Here is a 17,952-nt window from a genome sequence, read left to right on the forward strand (position 1 = left end):
ATTTATTTATTTATTTTTTTACAAGTATGAAGGTAAATGCATAAAAATATCTTAAACCAATGAAGACAGACAGTCTTAAAAAAGTTAAACTGAGTATAAAACAGAAAAGCATAGTCTGTTATATTTCTGAATATGTTCAGTGTTTTGAGGATTTAAATATTTAACAGCTAATCTTCAAGACTAGAAATTTTCTACTTTATTACCATAGGTTAAAAAAATCAAACATTACATGGTTGTGCAGAATTATTATGCATGGATAGGTTGACTTGTTGCGAAATACAAAGTTAGAATTTATAGGCTGACAGAGCCTAAAATTGGGAGAACCTAAAATGTATATACTTGTTTAAAAAACTCCAAGAGATACAGTCAAAAATCTTTGCATTACTTTTTTATGTACAGACTCTTGGTTAGTGAGGGTTAAAGATTTCTGATGCCAAAATACAAAAGCATAACTCTCATTTATTAATCAAATTATTAACCCAAATATTGTGCAATTAGTACACCCAACTTTTTAAAAAATGGCTAAATAAATAGATTTTCCAAGTATAAATCCTACAGGTTGCACAATATGTAGCAGCAGAGGACAAAAATGGTTTTCTGTCAATCTGCTGATAGAGTACAATTTGCCAGAATGAGGGCAGCTGACATCTTGACAGACTAACAGCCATGGGGTCTAATTCACCTAAACACTGCTGAGAAAATGTGCAATAGCACATGGTCTAATTATAGCATGCCAATGAGAAAAGAGTCCAACAATAAACATGCTTCATAGAAGCAAGCATGTTTCTAGACCCATAAGGCGGCGTTATAGGGGCGCAAATGCATTTACAGTCTACATCTACAGATACAAGCGCATCAAAATGAACAGTTAAACTCTTTGGAGATTTAAGAAACAACACACTTTCACTTTACAATTGATTATTGGGTATGTTTTGTTACTTTATTTCTTTGTCTGTTAAACATGGAACAGAATCCCTAATTACATTTTCTCAAAATGGACAGCTTCACCAAGACCTCATTCATGACCTCAGCCTGAAACATTTTTCCAGACAGGAAACTTGTGAAAGATGAATCCCAGTTTTAAGTGAATTTGTGACATTTTGAATGGTGTAGTGTTAAAAAAGGTCACTCTGGTGGGATAATGATCTCCATTTATTGGAAATTAGGTGGGATTATATCTGGAGTTTATGTTGACACAACCCTGTCCTTGTTGCCGCAAAATAACCCTGTTTGTCACTCACAACTCACAAATATGTTCTTTCAGGAAATTTGACCTCGAATGTCAAAGTGCAATATTGTTACAGATACAAGTTTTAACAAATATTTCAGTTCTTTTAAACTGATCTCATTATAGTATATATTTAGCTTTTTTATTTATTCATTGTTTAATTAAAAAAGACTTACTAGTAGTTCTTATTTTTTTCTGTTGTTCATCACTGGGATATCAAATTTACTCAAACATTCATACATATTCACACAGTATATTTGAGTTTGGTGTAAAATCAACAATATGTTATTTTAGACTGCAGTCTATCAGAAATGCCCGGCAGAAAAGTAATGGAAAGCCCTCAAATGGTTTAGATCCTTCGATGGGGAGTACCACAGGGGCCCATCCTTGGCCCACTTCTCTTTTCTTTATACCTGCTTCCACTAGGTGGTATTTTTCATAAACATGGCATACCCTTTCATTTCTACGCTGATGACTGTCAAATCTACTTCCCCTCTGAAGCACACCAGCACACATTCTATTCAACCTCTTCCTGACTGCCAGGTCAACATCAAAAACTGGATGACTTTAAATTTCTTAAGTTTTAATGAGAAGAAGTCTGAAGTCATGTTGTGCCCTTCTAATGGCATGATCCAGAACCATTGCATCGACCTTTCCTCTCTAGCCTCGCTAGAGAAATAAAGAGTCACTAATCTGGGAGCGATAATGAATCCCTCCATGAAACTTAACAGTCACGTAAACATGATTGTTAAATCCTGTTGGGTTTTTTTTCAGTTGAGGCGACTGTCTAAACCTTATGTGTCAAACTCAAGGCCCGGGGGCCAAATGTGGCCCTCGTTGACATCTTAGCCGACCTTCAAGATGATATGTGAAACAAAAAATACTTATATCTATTGAATATTTTCAGTAATCTTTGATTATGATGTCAAAAGCACAACAGAGAACATCAAATGAGACCAAACAAACTCTTGTTTAGGAACCTGTGATCAAGAAAAGATGTTGGGTATCTGATTTGAGTTAATGTAGATTCTGAAATTGGCCCTTAATTTGAAAAAGTTTTAAATTTTGGCCCCCTTTTGTAAGTGAGTTTGACATCCCTGGTCTAAATTTAAGCCCATACTCCCCCAAAATAACCTTGAGACTATAATACATGCATTCATAACATCCAGGCTCTAGTAATGCATTGCACTTCTGTTTGGAATCAGTTAGACCTCTGTTGCACGTTTACAACTGGTCCAAAATGCTACAGCCCTATTTTTAACCGGTACAGGCAAAAGAGAGCACATTTCACCAGTTTTGGCCTCCTGGCACTGGCTCCCGGTTCACTTTCAAATTCAGTTCAAAATACTCCTGTATGTTTTTAAATCTCAACATTTCTGCTCCCTCTTATCTCGCTGATATTCTGCTGCCATATGTCCCACAGCGCTCTCTGAGGTCAGCAGATCAGATGCTTCTATTGGTTCCAGGAACTTGTCTTAAGCTCAGAGGTGACAGGGCCTTCTCTTTTCGAGGTCCAAGACTGTGGAATGAGTTACCACTACATGTCAGGCAGACCCCCTCCCTCGTGGATTTTAAGGCTCGATTAAAAAAACACTTTTATTTCCTGGCTTTTGACGCTGTGTAACTTGTTTAAACCTGTCTGTGTTCTACAGTGTTAGCCGTTTGTTATTATCTTTTTCCTTTTGGATCTATGTATTTTTTTACCGTGTGCTTTACTTGTTTGTTTCTCCTGTACAGCACTTTGGTTGGCCTTGTTGCTGTTTTAAGTGCTCTATAAATATAATGGCATAGTATGGTATGGTATGGTATGGTACAGTACGGTACGGTACAGTGTGGTGTGGTATGGTATGGTACGGTGCGATACGGTATGGTAAGGTAAGGTAAGGTACGGTACGGTATGGTATGGTATAGTAAGGTACAGTACGGTACGGTACAATGTGGTATGGTATGGTGTGGTATGATAAGGTACAGTATGGTACGGTATGGTGTGGTATGGTATGGTATGGAAAGGTACAGTATGGTACGGTACGGTGCTGTACGGTACGGTGCTGTACGGTACGGTGCGGTACGGTACGGTGCGGTGCGGTGCGGTGCGGTACGGTATAGAAAAGGCACAAAATGACTAAGAAAACTCTACACAAAAAAGCCAGAATCAAGATTCAGACTGGGACCTATCAGTTAATGTTAACCATCATTGTTTGCTCCGTTGTTCCTCCTTCGTGCCACCGTTTCATTCTCTATTTTCTCAAAAGTCTACTTTAAAAATATTTAATCAAATGGAGTATTTATTTGAAATTTACCTTGAAAAAACACCTGTAAAATTGGCATAACAGTTTCCTTTTTATACCTTAAGAATCACATCACTAATATCATATGATCTAGTATTATTTATTTATAATCATAATAGGTTTGTAATATCTAAATACAACATAAAAACAATTATATGCAATAAATTTCATATTGTACAATGCAGGCGCCTTATGCATTTGCTTTCTGTGTTTTCATTGAACTGATCAGGTGTTTTAACAATGCTTTAAATGATCTTTTTCTTTTCCCAAATTCTCTGACTTTCTCTTCAAATCTGCGTTTTCTTACACTGCCTGGCTTCTCTAAAGACTGAGGTTTGGCAACTGAGAGCTGTCAGGAGGCTTTACTGCAGACCAGCACAAACTGAAGTTGTGATGGAAACTTCTAACCACAAAAAGAAGGACCACCAAGGGGTTTAAAATCTGTTGGTTGCAGCCGTTCCCTTCTTGTTTCTCTTCACAAGGTTGCAGGATATTGAGAAGACCACAGTAAACACAAAACCAAAATATATCTACTAGTGACACTCGTGAGTTTGAATCATCACGAGGAGCCCTGTACACACACGAGTAAAGTACCACACCACACATGAGCATGTAATCCCTCACAGATCCACAGCATGTAGGAGAACAGACCGGGACCTTTAAATAGTCACCAAACTGACTTGTGGTTGTGCTAGAGGTGAAACAAAAGATGAACTGAAGTTTTAATAAAGTCTGTGCTTGTAAACAGACAGAAATGTTGGTGTTTTCATTGAATGGGATATGTGGTTCAGATGTGTGTTCATTCATGCAGCAAACACGCCTTTCTGTAAAAACTACCGTGCTGTCAGATTATGATTTTAAATGCAAATCAATACGTATGTTTGGAAATTTTGTAAAGTTTATTTACGCTACATCCAACCAGGTAACTATGCTTTTTTTTTTATACTCATACATGTTAATTTATTTTTTATTTTTTGCATTTAGTTGGTTAATATTGTTATTGTTGCTGACAAATATGTACACACAAGTTGGTTCTAATTTGAACCACAAGGCAAAGATAAATAAACGTGAAAGGAATCACAGACTTTCTCCAAAGGAAACCATCAAAGAGAATGAATGAAGTCCATCTTAGTCTATAATTAAGTGAAAGCCTACACTATGAACACAAACAAATATGGATGTAAGAAGTAGAAAAATGTAAATAAATAACTTGCATAAAAGAGTGGCATTTGGCAAAATATACAAGTTATTGCTTCTTAAGTACATTGTATAAAAATCGTTTCAACAAAGGTTTCATTATGTGCAGATTTTACAACTTTGAAGGCAGCTGGATTTTTTCCAAATTCACGTGATGACAGGGGAAAAATAAATAGGCTTCAAATTAAAAATGTGGCCACAGTTCCTTCAAATGTAACTTAGCACCAACTTTCAGAACCACATTGCTCAAAACTGCCCATCCTACCCAAAATGCAACACAATACTGCCATTTTTTATCGCAAAGACATGAAGCTGGTAATAATAATAAAAAATAAAAAAAATCATAGAGGATGTTTGAAAATCTACACTTTTTGTTTTTGTGTTCTTAATTTTTTAACTAAACTGATTTGGTTCAGAATTTGTATGTAAATTTAGGGACGGACTGGATAAGCCATTGCTTCTTCCTGCTCCCTTTTCGAACATTTTTGTTTTGTTTCCAGAATATTTTGGTGGAAAATATTTACTTTTTTATTTGTTTATGGTTTAGTAGAAATTTTTAACTGTTCAAAATTAAATAAAGAATTATTATTATTATTATAATCTAAAGTAGATAGGTGTCCTCCAAGAAAACTCTTATACAAGTTGTGGGCGGAGAGCGCTGACAGCCTGACCTTTAACCTGCAGCTTGTAATGGTGATTACAAGCTGCAGTTGTCTGGTTCACAGTCAGACACACTTTGTGATCCAGACAAGTTAGAACCCTTTAAATCTACTATATCAATTGTTTAATATAAACTGTTTCAACTAAATGTGACCCCTTGCCTCTATTTTTAATAATTCTTCTGGCACAAGCACATAAACGTGGCACCAGCAGTGCTGCCTTTCAAAAAGCACTTCAGGACGACTCGCGCGATTTCTCTGTGGGAAAAAATGTAGAAACAATATAACACTGAAAAGACCAAATATGAAAAAAAAAAAAAAAAGAGGAAACAAAAATGTCTAAATCGATCAAAAGCTATTTTAAAGTGTTTTGTTTTGCTTTTAAGTAAAATTCATGACCTTGTTCAGTTCATAATGAATGTAGCTGTTTTTGTTTAGGAGAAATTGCTTACACTTAAAAAATGATTCATTACCAGCAGTAAACTTGTGGTCCTGCTGTTGTAGCAACATTAACATTTTACAAGGTTATATTGTCTCGTCTGGTCTTTTTCAGGAAAATTAATCTCATAAAACCGGCCGAAAATAACAAAATCAACAACAACGTTTTAGTTTAACTACTTTGAGGTAATTTAACAAGCTGTAAACATAAAACTGATATATTATCACCCTGTAAAGTTAAGTTCATGAACAATTTCTTTATACATCTCATATGAATAAATGAACATGGATTAAGATTAGACTTGAGCGTACCAGACCAGGTTACACAGTGAAAACAGCTTTGGAAGTCACAGCCAGTGTGAGGTCATGCCATACCAAATCATGCAAAGGTTTCACTCTGGATTCATGCCTGTATAAATCTAATGTGTTCCACATGAGCCCCCCACCCCCAGCCCCTAAAAGAATGATGTAAAGCAATAAAATTAAACATTCAGGAAAAATGTTTCCTCTGTAAAAAATGTCTAGACGTCAATTTGAAAATGCTGGCTTTGAAAGAACCCCTTATTTAACAGCAGCACGCAGCTAAAGAGTTCTGCTTATGATCGTTAATAAAAAAAACATAAAAACCGCTGACGAGCAAACACTAATACAGAACATGACGTGTTCGTGTGCAGCTGGTATTACAGAACAAAGCAGCTCGAAACGATCCGCTCAGATTCTGAGGTAGTAAGTTTGAAAAAAATGTTGCTAATTTTTATTGAGCATCAGTATTTATTGTAAGCTATCCATCCATTATCTTTTACCCGCTTCATCCTTTTCAGATCACGGGGTTCACTGGTGCCCATATCCAGCAGTCACTGTGTGAGAGGCGGGGTACACCCTGGACAGGTCTCCAGTCCATCACAGGGACACATACTGTACGAGACAAACAATCATTCACACCTAGGGACAATTTAGAGTTACCAATCAGCCTAACATGCATGTTTTTAGTCTGTGGGAGGAAACCGGAGAGAAAACCCACGTATGCACGGAGAGAACATGCAAATTCCACCCAGAATGGCCCCCCAGCTGGGATTCGATCCGGTGACATCCTCGCTGAGAGCAGGCAGCGCTACCAACTGCACCACCATGCCACCTTATTTTGAGCTATATTTTGAAGTGTCATATTTACTGCAGCTCAAGCTTTCAACAGTGACAGCAGTATTCCTGTAACAGATGTGAACCAGCATTTAAAAGCTGCTGCCCACCAACACAAGGCAGCGCTTATCAGAATCACCTGACTACCCTGCAGAGGCTCAGCTCTCCCAGAAAACTTGGATCTGGACTCAGACTGCCTTACATCTGATGACACATGGTAAAAGTTAGAGGTTTGGCAAATATTTCTGTTGCTCAATAGGAAAAAAAACATATCAGTTGTGCAACAAAGCACATATAGACACTATCATCATTCTATCAAATTAATCCTTTTCAATGAAGATATCCCATGTCTAATTTTAAAAGTATATAATGAAAGAGTTCCATGTATCCATTTTCTTTACCCACTTTTCTTTTCGAGGTCATGGTGGAGCTGGTGCCTACTTCAAGCGTTCAGTGGAGCTTTGTAGGATGAAACCCTAAAATATCCCTGCTGGGTTTTTTTAAGGTATCAATCCAAAAGTCTCAAGGACAGTGAGAAACATGATCACAAAATAGTTTAAAAAAATTAGCAAGTGCCCAGACAATGACTTCCTTTTTTTTATTTTCATGAAAGTACAATTAAGAAACAAGACCTGCATGTCCTAAACTGGACAAATGAAACCTCAGAATGAGGTTCAGAGTTCAACAGGAAAACATGAAGAGAGCCTGAAGGCATGTTTCATTCTAGAAACAGGATCACATATTTAAGTAGATCCCTGGTTGTCTGCGCATCTAAAAGCCATTGACTGCACTTAAACCTAGTCATTTTATTGCATAACCCTTGGAAGTTCTAAAACTGCTTTATTCAAGTTTGAAAGCAGCGCATTTTTAAAGAAAGCAGCGTAGATGTTTCATGTACCTCTATATGATGACAGACAAGCCTGATGGAGCTAGGAGTACTTTAAGAGAACTTTAGGCAACATTAAAAAGATGAGATGCAGTCATTAAAAAAAAAAACTATTTTAAGATTCCAAAGTAGGTCTATGAACATAAAACTACGTATTAAAACTCACTGCACTTCCCTTCCCCTCTCCTCCTCCAACTTTTCAAAATCTCCACCTCTCTCTTTTGGCATTCCTACCTAATAGCATCATTATTGACTCTGTCCAGCTAAATGCAGGCTCCTTGTAATCTCACACGGGCGGAGTGGTGAAGACAAAAAAAATGGTCCAGATAGAAGGAAACAAAAGAAAAAAGGCAGTTGGAGGAAAAGACGCAGCAACACCAACAAAGGAAGCTTTGAGAGGAGCGTCTTTGATCTTCCAGAGAAGGTAGAAACTAGCCCACCATTCCCTCTCATCACTCCACGGCCATCTCCTTCCAGCTAATAACAAGCGACAGGAAGATGTGAGTGAGGCAGGCGATCAGCTGCGAAAAACCGGCCTCCACAGCAGAAACAACACGAAATCCAAACCAAACAAGTCCCAGCAAGCTGGTGCAGATTGAATTTTAAAGTCTTAACATCATATTGTGTCAATAACGTGTTCTCCTTTGCTCCTGAAGTAGAAACGTAATACCATGTTAAGTTGAGCTTTAAAGCAAGACAAAGCACTTTTAGACTGAACTCTTTCAGGTGAGTGAAAACAGCAGTTGTGTATTTTCTGCAGCAGAACTCTCATACATTCATCACAACCCTTAGAAACCTGCTGCATCGGTTAGCTGTCAGCCAAGGCCGAGACTTAACTGCAGAATAAAGTATTGAACAAAAAGGTTTTATTGATGCCGAGTGACTGCAAGTGACTGAAATATTCAATAAAAATGAAACAAGAAATAACCCAAGATGGCTTCAGGACAGTAGAAACTGAATTTTCCCAAACAGAGAACACTTCATTCTAGTTAAGAGTTCTAGTGTGTCTTTCTTCCCCCACGCTCTTTCTAATGGAGTACACGTTTGAAATGAAGATACAGTATGTAGCTTTAGACCAGCATTTTAATCATTATTATTTATCACCAGTGTGGATTTTAGACCTGGAAGGGTTTTCTGTCATAGCAGAGCTCCTTTGCAGATGTCAAATTACAGCTCACTCTCGAAACAAGTTCGAGACATTCACAAAAGATTTGAGAAGGGTTAGAGACACTTGCAAGGACTCTGTGAATATTTTAAAATGTTAAATTTGTTGCACTCATTTTTTTGAACATGTTAAAATTCAAGCAACATCCCACTTTTTATTTCTCAGTGTTACCATTAGTGTTAAGCACTTTGATAACAGTCTATCTGTTTTAAATTGTGCTCTATAAATAAATATGACTTGACTTGACTTGACTGGGCAGCAACTGCTGGAAACTAGTTTGCAGATGGCCAGGGGTGATTCTAGAAGCTGACCTTTTGGGGTGCTTAGCCCTAAAGAAGTAGCACTAAGCTAGCACCGTGCAATACAGACGCGCTAGCTAAGATGCTACAGACGTAGCGCTCTCCTTTACATTACACAACCTAATAAACACGTTGTACAAAATCAGTTTAGTGTTAACTGATCATAACAAAGACTAAACTTATGCAACCAGGAGTTGCAACATACATCTACATACAAAACACACAAAATAAAGCACAACTTGCTTTAAGCATTAACCTTTAATTTAACCATTAAGCATACCTGCAGTGACCTTTGTACAGATGAACATGCAGCACTTCCTGTTTATCACTGTTGTATCCAGCTGCTCATGAGGTAGGCTGCAGGGCTTTATCCATATTTTACATTTTTTCCGGACACAGTTTAAGTTTAGGAAATGGAATAAACTGTATTCCACCCTCTAAAGCAGGATATTCAACCTTATTACAGTTACTGAAAGCCAGTGGCTCTGGGGCCATACATCCAACAATTAAAGTCATTATGTAAATAAACCAAATATTATAATGATCTGTTACCATTTAAATTGGTTTATTTTGTTGCATTGAATCAAAAATGCAATAAACAGAACCCAAATCCCAAACCAGAACTGCCCAAAATAAATAAATAAAAATTTATTTTTCTGGGGTGCTGAGTTAAAATTTAGGAGTTTGAGCACCCTCCAAAAGAGTCTAAAATCGTCACTGCAGATGGCGCTCCCAGTGGTGTCTGCACGATGTCTCAGTTTCCTCTCTGGAGTATCGGAGGCTTACAGGCTTGTCTCCTAAAATGTGAACACATTTTCTCCACAAATTGTCTGAGTTGCCACACGTGTCTCAAACCTCTCTCATATTTGTTGCAGCAATTGTCAACTTGTCTCAAAGACACAACAACTGTATTGTGACCCCTGCACAGGAGCTCTTCTTCTACAGAAAACACATCCAGGTCTAAAAAAAAAAAAACATGTCAAAGATGAGTAATAATTAATAAAAACTGGTTGAAATTTGCACATGTTCATTTTAAAAGTTTACTCTGGTAGATCAAATCATGAAGTCAGGGGAGGCTACCAAACAATGCTGAGTCTCCAGCAGTAGTAGGCCAGTGGGGTTTTCATCATCATCATCGTGACCTTTATTTATAAAGCGCTTTAAAATCAGCCACAGCTGAAACAAAGTGCTGAACATCAGTAATAACCTTGTTGGACGTGTTTGTGTCGACTTGTCTGATCTGTTTTTAAGAAAAACAAGCAGGTTATGAAATAACGCTGCATTGTCACATAAGTTTAGCTCTACATTTTCCTGGAAAAGCTTACGTTCTTCAAACAGCCCTGTTCCTCAGTAAAATAACTTGTGAAGGATCTTCTTTCTTTCCTTCTTTCTCTCCCTGCAGGATGGAGGAAAAGGGGGAGGAGGGGGCTTCCTGATTATCTTCCCACACAGGCCTGACCCCAATGTCCAGGCGTCCTCCTGACACTTTTACTTCACACGCACACACACACCGGGATGTTTACTGGTCAGACTGCAGTGTAAATAAAGAGGGAGATTCTGATTTAAAAGGAGGGACGACATTATCTCACCGAGTTTGAAGAAGAAAATATTTCACAATAAAACACATATTTAAGTGAAAACAAACCTCGTTCCTTCTGAGGAGCTGGGGTGTTGTTGTAAGAGGACACAAGAGAAACGGAGAGGGCAGGGTCAAAACAACATTTGGAAAAATGTTCTGCTACCCCTGGGGGGGGGGGCATTCTGACATCCTTGTAAACATCTTGAAAAGCTAACAAACCAAAGTCACCTGCTTGGGAAGGACAAACGCAGAGATGAGATGTCTCTGAAGAGGAGCTGACGCTAAAACTCCAACTCCACTTTATGTATTTTACTTTAAATACGTCAACTTTATTTCCAAAGTGGAGCAACGTGCTGAAAGTGTTAAAAATCATTCGTTCGTCAAGTTTGAAACTCAGTTCATCACAGCGCTTCGATCATCTGCTGATGTTCTACGGTTTACTTTAAACACAGAGACACAAAAATTAAAACTTTATGTTTCATTTTTTTTTTTTTTTTACATTAGTTTATACTGAACCTGTTTCTTCCTGGAGCTATTTGTTTTTACAGGCACAAACCTTCCGGACTAAATGAAGGATTAAGAAAGTTTGATTCATGGGATTTTGAAAATTGCTAAAAATCCGTACAAAAAAAAAAAAAAACATCTGGATGACAAATTTTGATTTCTTTACATTTTATCTGTCAATTTGTTTTCTTCATTCTTCAAATTATCTCCCAACGTTTGGAGGAGGAAAATAATGATGTTTTCGCCCAGTGTGTGTCTTTTTTATCTTTGCAACCAGATTATAGTTTCAAACTACTTCGACCTTTAATTTGAAGATGTGAAGGCAGGGAAGTGGCCCTCACTATACACCAGTTGGCTTTCATCACCAAAAAACTCTCAGATGTTAACCATCTGGATGCATCCAGATGAGGGACACCCAAAGTTCTCTTAATCGTCTTCAACTAATACAAAACGCTGCAGCTAGAGTTCTCACAAGATCCCATAAATATCAGCACATCCCTCCTGTTCTGACCTCACTGCACTGGCTCCCTGTGGGTTTTAGAATTGACTTCAACATTTTATTGTTTGTTTTTAAATCCCTGAATGGTCTTGCACCATCATATCTATCTGAGCGTCTTACCCCTTAAAAGATCCTTCAATCTGTTAGTACTTTCCACTCCCAGGGCTCGACTGGTGACAGAAGGAGGGAGGGCGTTTATGGTCAGGGCTCCTAATTTGTGGAATTGCTCTTCCTCTAAATATTAGACAGACCTCTTCATTGTCTTCTTTTAAATCATTAGTTAAAACTTGCATAATAAGGCTTTTAATATCTGAATTTCTTCCTATTTTTATTTTCATTTTGTCTTATATTGTTATGTATTTTAATTAATGCGGTATACTTTTTGTGTTTCTGGTGTCATTTTGTTGTTGTTGTTTTAAATGATGAATAACACTTTGTAACATTTGTTCAATAAATGCTATACAAAAAGTATTATTATTATTTTAAGGACTTAATTAAGGACTCTAATCTCATCACATATTGGTCCTAGTTGCTAAGCGTGGATTGTTTTACATGACTGTCCAACTCAAACTGCTAACTGACCCATTGACCAGTAGGCACTGGTCTGAGAGGACTGATAACCATCAGGCTGTGCAAACTGCTGGAATGATAATTATAATGACCATCAGGTTAAACATGGGTGCTGATCTCCTCCAGAGGAACATCTAGATGGTGAACAAACCAGCACATTTGACACTTGCTTTGTTTGCATTGCTTTGATCTGCAACAGTACACTTGAATGAAATAAAATTAAAAAGGACACAGGAACACAAGTTTAGCAAAAAATATTCGAAATCTTTGCATTACCTGGGTCATGGAAGGGCACCAGAGCAAAGTTAAACAGAGGTCTCTTCGGTCTGCTCAGGGATGTCTCTAAAATCTTGGACGCTCCCTCGATGACCTGGACCAGGTCGTCGTACATGGAGCCGGTCACATCAAAGACAAACGCCAGCGTGGACGCGCCCTCCGGGATGTCCCCATCTGGACCCCGGGTCCCTGATGTGTCCTCTCCCCTTGCAGCCCAGACCACTGACAGGACGAGCAAAGTCCACATCAACCTGGACCCCATTTCAGAGTCTTCTCTGGTAGAGTTTCTTGGAAAGTTTGGATTGAATCACCACATAGCGCGCGCTGTCAGCTGATTGAAGAGCAGAGCTGGACTGTGCGTGCGCCACTTTCTGCAGAATGTTTGCAAAGTCTTACTGTGGGGAGGGGGTGGGAGGCGAGAGAGAGAGAGAGAGCGAGAGAGAGAGAGAGAGAGAGAGAGAGAGAGAGAGAGAGAGAGAGAGAGAGAGAGAGAGAGAGAGAGAGAGATCAACAAAGCAAACTAATTTGAAGTGTAGATAACTTGGTTTGATCTAATTTTGCTAAATAACAATGAATCATAAATTGTTGATTTAGATGTAAATTATTATTATTATTTAAACTTATATGAGATGTAGATGCCGCTACAGCCGATTGGTTATTTTAATAGCTGTACTGCCATCTAGCGGCTGTCACTGACATCACACTTTGATAAACTACCCTGACCACAACTGTGTATAAGTTGTAAGTTATACAAATAGATGTTTATGGACATGGAAACTTAAATTCAGGGATAAAATATGATTTATGGTTTAACGTCTATGGTTTAAATATGATTTTAGGATATCTTGAAGGTACAAAAACATTGTTTTTTTTATTGACTTTTCATCAGTTGTATTCAGCCTCACATTTTAGCTGAGAAATTAGTGCTTTTATGGTCTCAACTCTGGCCTCGTGTGTTGGCTTGTGGATTTTTTTAACTGTTCTGTCAGCGGGTGAGGGTCAAGAGAGTTCTCTCTGATGTCCTTTTGTCTTCTACCAGTTCCCCACAGGGCTGCAATCTTTCGCCCCTTTTATTTATTTTACTATTGTTGCAGACAGAATCCATCGCTTCACATTTTAAAGTTTGCTGATGACTGTCATCCTGTCCCTTCTCAGCAGTGATGACCCAGACCCTGGACCTGTGGTCGGGGACTTCACAGAATGGTGTGAGTCTTCAAGGAGGGTCACTGATTTTAGAAAAGACTTCAGTTGCCACTCACGGTGAGTCTGTTGAGGTGGTGCATCAATATATGTAAATATCTGGGAACTGTTCTCGATGACTAATTGACTTTTGACCCCCATGTGAACTCAATGAAGAAGGCCCACCAGAGAATGTTTTTGTTTTTTATTGGAAGCTCTGTGCTTTTAATGTTGATTAAACTTTTATGAGAATGTTTTATTCATGTTTTATTGAGTCTTTTTTTTTTACTTTTACCTTCATCTGTTGGTTCGGATTTTTGACATGTAAAAACAGGAACAAACTCTCGGGGATTGTCAGGATGTGCAGCAAAACTGCTGGCATAGCTCTACAGAACCTCACTGACCTACACAAGGCGAGGTGGGTGAACAAGGCCAGGCTGATTCTGGCAAATCTTGATCACCCACTCCATGGTGAGTTCAGGTTGCTCCCATATGGATACAGGTTGCCCATGTGTAGGACGAACAGACTGAAAAACGTTCATTCCTGTAGCGATCAGGCTTCTCAACAAACTGATGATTTCTGTTGTTATTTTAATGTCTTAATATTTTGTCCAGTATGGATGTTTTATGTGCCTACTGACCGTGAAACAAATTGTCCTTTGAGGATAATAAAGATACTTGAACTTGATAAAGTTCAGACACTAGTAACTTTAAAAACAAGTGTCAGAGTATGAATAAAAAAATATATATGAGGAATTTAAACATGAGAACATTGAATGGAATACATAACTGGGTATCAGTCACAAGTTGAAGAGCTACAGTTAATTTAATACCTTCGTAACGTTCTGAAAAGTCCCATGACAAATGTACCTATAAAATAGAAACAAATTACTACACTATAATATTTAATGTACTTGACAGTTTTTGCTACTCGCCCTTATAACACCCTTCTCTTCTGAGTGAGAAACTGATATTTCACTTCACAGCCAGTTTACTTCTACAGTGTTTTCAGTGCTTCTGAAATGAAACATTTTACTGGGAATACTCCACAGATGCTTCTGGTTTGACCTGTTTACCTGTTCTACAATTTAATTTCAGCTTTTAAGAACAAATGTGTCCAGTTGTATAATTATAATAGGGGAGGGCATCAGACACTGACAAGCAGGGAGGTATGAATCAAGATGTGTTTAATACAAACAAAACCAGAAGGACAGATGGACCCAAAGACCCCTAAAAACCCAGGACTGAGTGAACTTACACTCAAACAGGAAGAGATGGAGCATATATCTGCAGGAGGGTTGATTAGTGAGTCAGAGCACCTGAGATGATTAATAATGAATTATTGACGTGAGTGACATGGGCAACCTGGGACGCTGTGGAGAAATTATGGCCACAGATTAACAAAAGCCTAATATAATTCAACACAAGATAAAGGAAATACTGTACTTTCACTAAAAAATAAATCTATGCTGCTGATCTCATGCTGCTGTATTCAATCATACCCACCTACTCACCACAGACTCATGTTCCGGCTGCTGTTTAATATACCATATTATTTTACATTATTGGTGTTTAGCGTATATCTTTGATATATTAGCGTATCGTTTAGCGTTCGTTTGGCCTTTATCTTAGTGTATATCTTAGATCCTTATATACTGTTTCTTTTTATACTTTACATTTTTGCTATTTTGGGGTGTAACTGGGACCTTGAGTACACCATTTCATTCCACCTCATGTACAACACGTGAAGTGAATGACTATAAAGAAACTTGAACTTGAACTAAAAATGGATAGATTCATCTACTTTATAAAAACAAGCTGATTGAGGTGAACACAATGAAAAGTTGGGTACTGATAAGCACTTGTAGTGATATTTAGAATAAATCTCTCCACCTTCTTACTCCACCCAGGTTTAGGGAGCATAACATGTTCTAATAAGACATTTTAATTTGAAAATTTAAAGATCAGGCAAATGTTATACTAATTTGAAACTTTAAATATATAATTTACTTCTGTTTTACCTTGAGAAAAATGTCATTGGATGACAATAGTGTTCAATTGTCTTCAGCTTACACGGTTCCTCTTATTTCATTAATTTTATTTTACCAGGACAGTCATGTTGATATAGATAATCACGTCATCTACAAGGTTCTGGTCAAGATGGCGGCATGAGTACAAATCAAGAAGAGTCAATAGAAAATACAAAAAGACTTAAGTGAAAAGCACACGTTTCTGTTTAAATTATATTAAATGAAGCACGTGTTTAAACATAAATGTTTCTTTTTTTTTAAGTAAAAGGAAAGAATACTAGATAAGACCGTTATGTTCAAACACCAGTTCAAACTAAGGAATACAGATTCAGCTTTATTTTAGTGCAGTTTTATAATGTTGTTTTTTTTAATATATTGAGAGGAAGTGTCTGAAGGCTGAAGATGATATTATATATATATATATATATATATATATATATATATATATATATATATGTGTGTGTGTAATTATAAAGTTTCACCAAGTTTAGAGCATCCTGGTGGGGGAAAATGAAAAATTAGATAAGAAAGCATGTTCAGCATGAAATGAACGATTAATAAAAAATATGAATGTTTTTTTTTTTTATTCACAGATGACCTCAACAGATTTTTGTCCTTCGTCCAAGAAGTAAATGTCTGCAACTGTTTTATATGGGAGGATTTGACTATTGAAAACATTACAATAAAATCATGACACAGTTTCTATACATTTAACACGGATGAAATGTTTGATTTTTTTTTTTTTTTTATTCTTCCTTGAAAACAAATTGTATGTTTTAGCACTGAGAGGCGCTAGAGTGATACTTTTGTGGCCTTCTGCTTTTAATAAAAATGGACAGATGACATTATTTAAAAGTATAGAAAGACACTAGGAGACATAAACAATATTATAAATCATGTTATAGTCCATATACATTATCTGAGCTCTGTACACGTGTCAACCTTTAATTTAAAGGTAGTTTCATACAGTATTTAAACAAAGGTGTGGATGGAAACATTCAAATAATTTTAACCTCACGGACCAAGATTTGCTCAAGTGATGTAAGCTGAAAGCACATGCTGATGAAGGTTTTGCATAGCAAACAAATATGGAGGTCAGAGCTTTTGGAAACTACACCTTTGCAAATATTGCTCTGTAATGATTACTTAACATGTTCCTCTAAAAGAATAAATAATTGGAAATAAAAACAACAGGATTTAGAGGCACGTCCTGTTCTTAACCTGCACACAGGACGGAAATATTAAGGTACACACTCACTTAACTATGTGAGCAAGATGTTTGACTCATCCCAAAGATATTTGTTGAATTAGACTTTTTAACATGTTGTTGAATTAAAAACATAATTTATGATATTATGGCATCTCAAGTACTCCGTTAGACTGGTTCAGATCTTATCTCTCTGACCGCACTCAATTCATTCAGCTTAAATCCTTCCATTCCCAGTCTTCCCCCGTCTCCACGGGTGTCCCCCAAGGCTCTTTCCTTGGACCCTTCCTCTTCATCATTTACCTCTTTCCTCTAGGTCACATCTTCTGCAAATTTGGTGTCCATTTCCACTGTTATGCTGATGACGCACAGCTCTTGTCAACAAAACCAAACTCTACCCACCCACCCTCCATCCTCATCGACTGTCTCAATGAGCTAAATCATTGGTTTTCTAACAGTTTCCTACAACTAAACAGTAACAAAACAAAAATCAGTCTTGTCGGTACCAAAAAACTATTTCAAAATCAGAACATCTTCTCATCCCCTGTAACAACTCTCTGCTTTCCCCTCGCCTCAGGTCAAGAGTCTTGGTGTCATCCTCGACACCACTCTCTCCTTCACTTCACACATCAACAATATCACTCGGTCTGCCTATTTCCATCTCTGAAATATTAACCGTCTCCTTCCTTCTCTCACACCCCGCTCCACAGCCATCCTTGTTCACAGTCTTGTGACTTCTCGGATCGACTACTGCAACTCCCTTCTTTATGGCCTCCCCAACAAATCTCTCCAGAAGCTGCAGATGGTCCAG

The 17,952-nt window shown here is 37.6% G+C and overlaps 1 protein-coding gene across 1 annotated transcript in view; it reads right to left on the bottom strand.

Moving 5' to 3' along the window:
• The window catches only part of hmcn1 (hemicentin 1), an 80,791-nt gene extending 67,804 nt beyond the window's left edge, over positions 1 to 12,987 (bottom strand). The window contains exon 1 of the mRNA XM_037697984.1: positions 12,726 to 12,987. Coding sequence (XP_037553912.1) covers positions 12,726 to 12,987 — 262 coding nt within the window. The remainder of the gene's footprint in view (positions 1 to 12,725) is intronic.
• Between the last annotated feature and the right edge of the window lie 4,965 nt (positions 12,988 to 17,952).

Source organism: Nematolebias whitei, chromosome 3 (assembly GCF_014905685.2).
Source record: "Nematolebias whitei isolate Nwh7 chromosome 3, NemWhi1, whole genome shotgun sequence".
Lineage (NCBI taxonomy): Eukaryota > Metazoa > Chordata > Actinopteri > Cyprinodontiformes > Rivulidae > Nematolebias > Nematolebias whitei.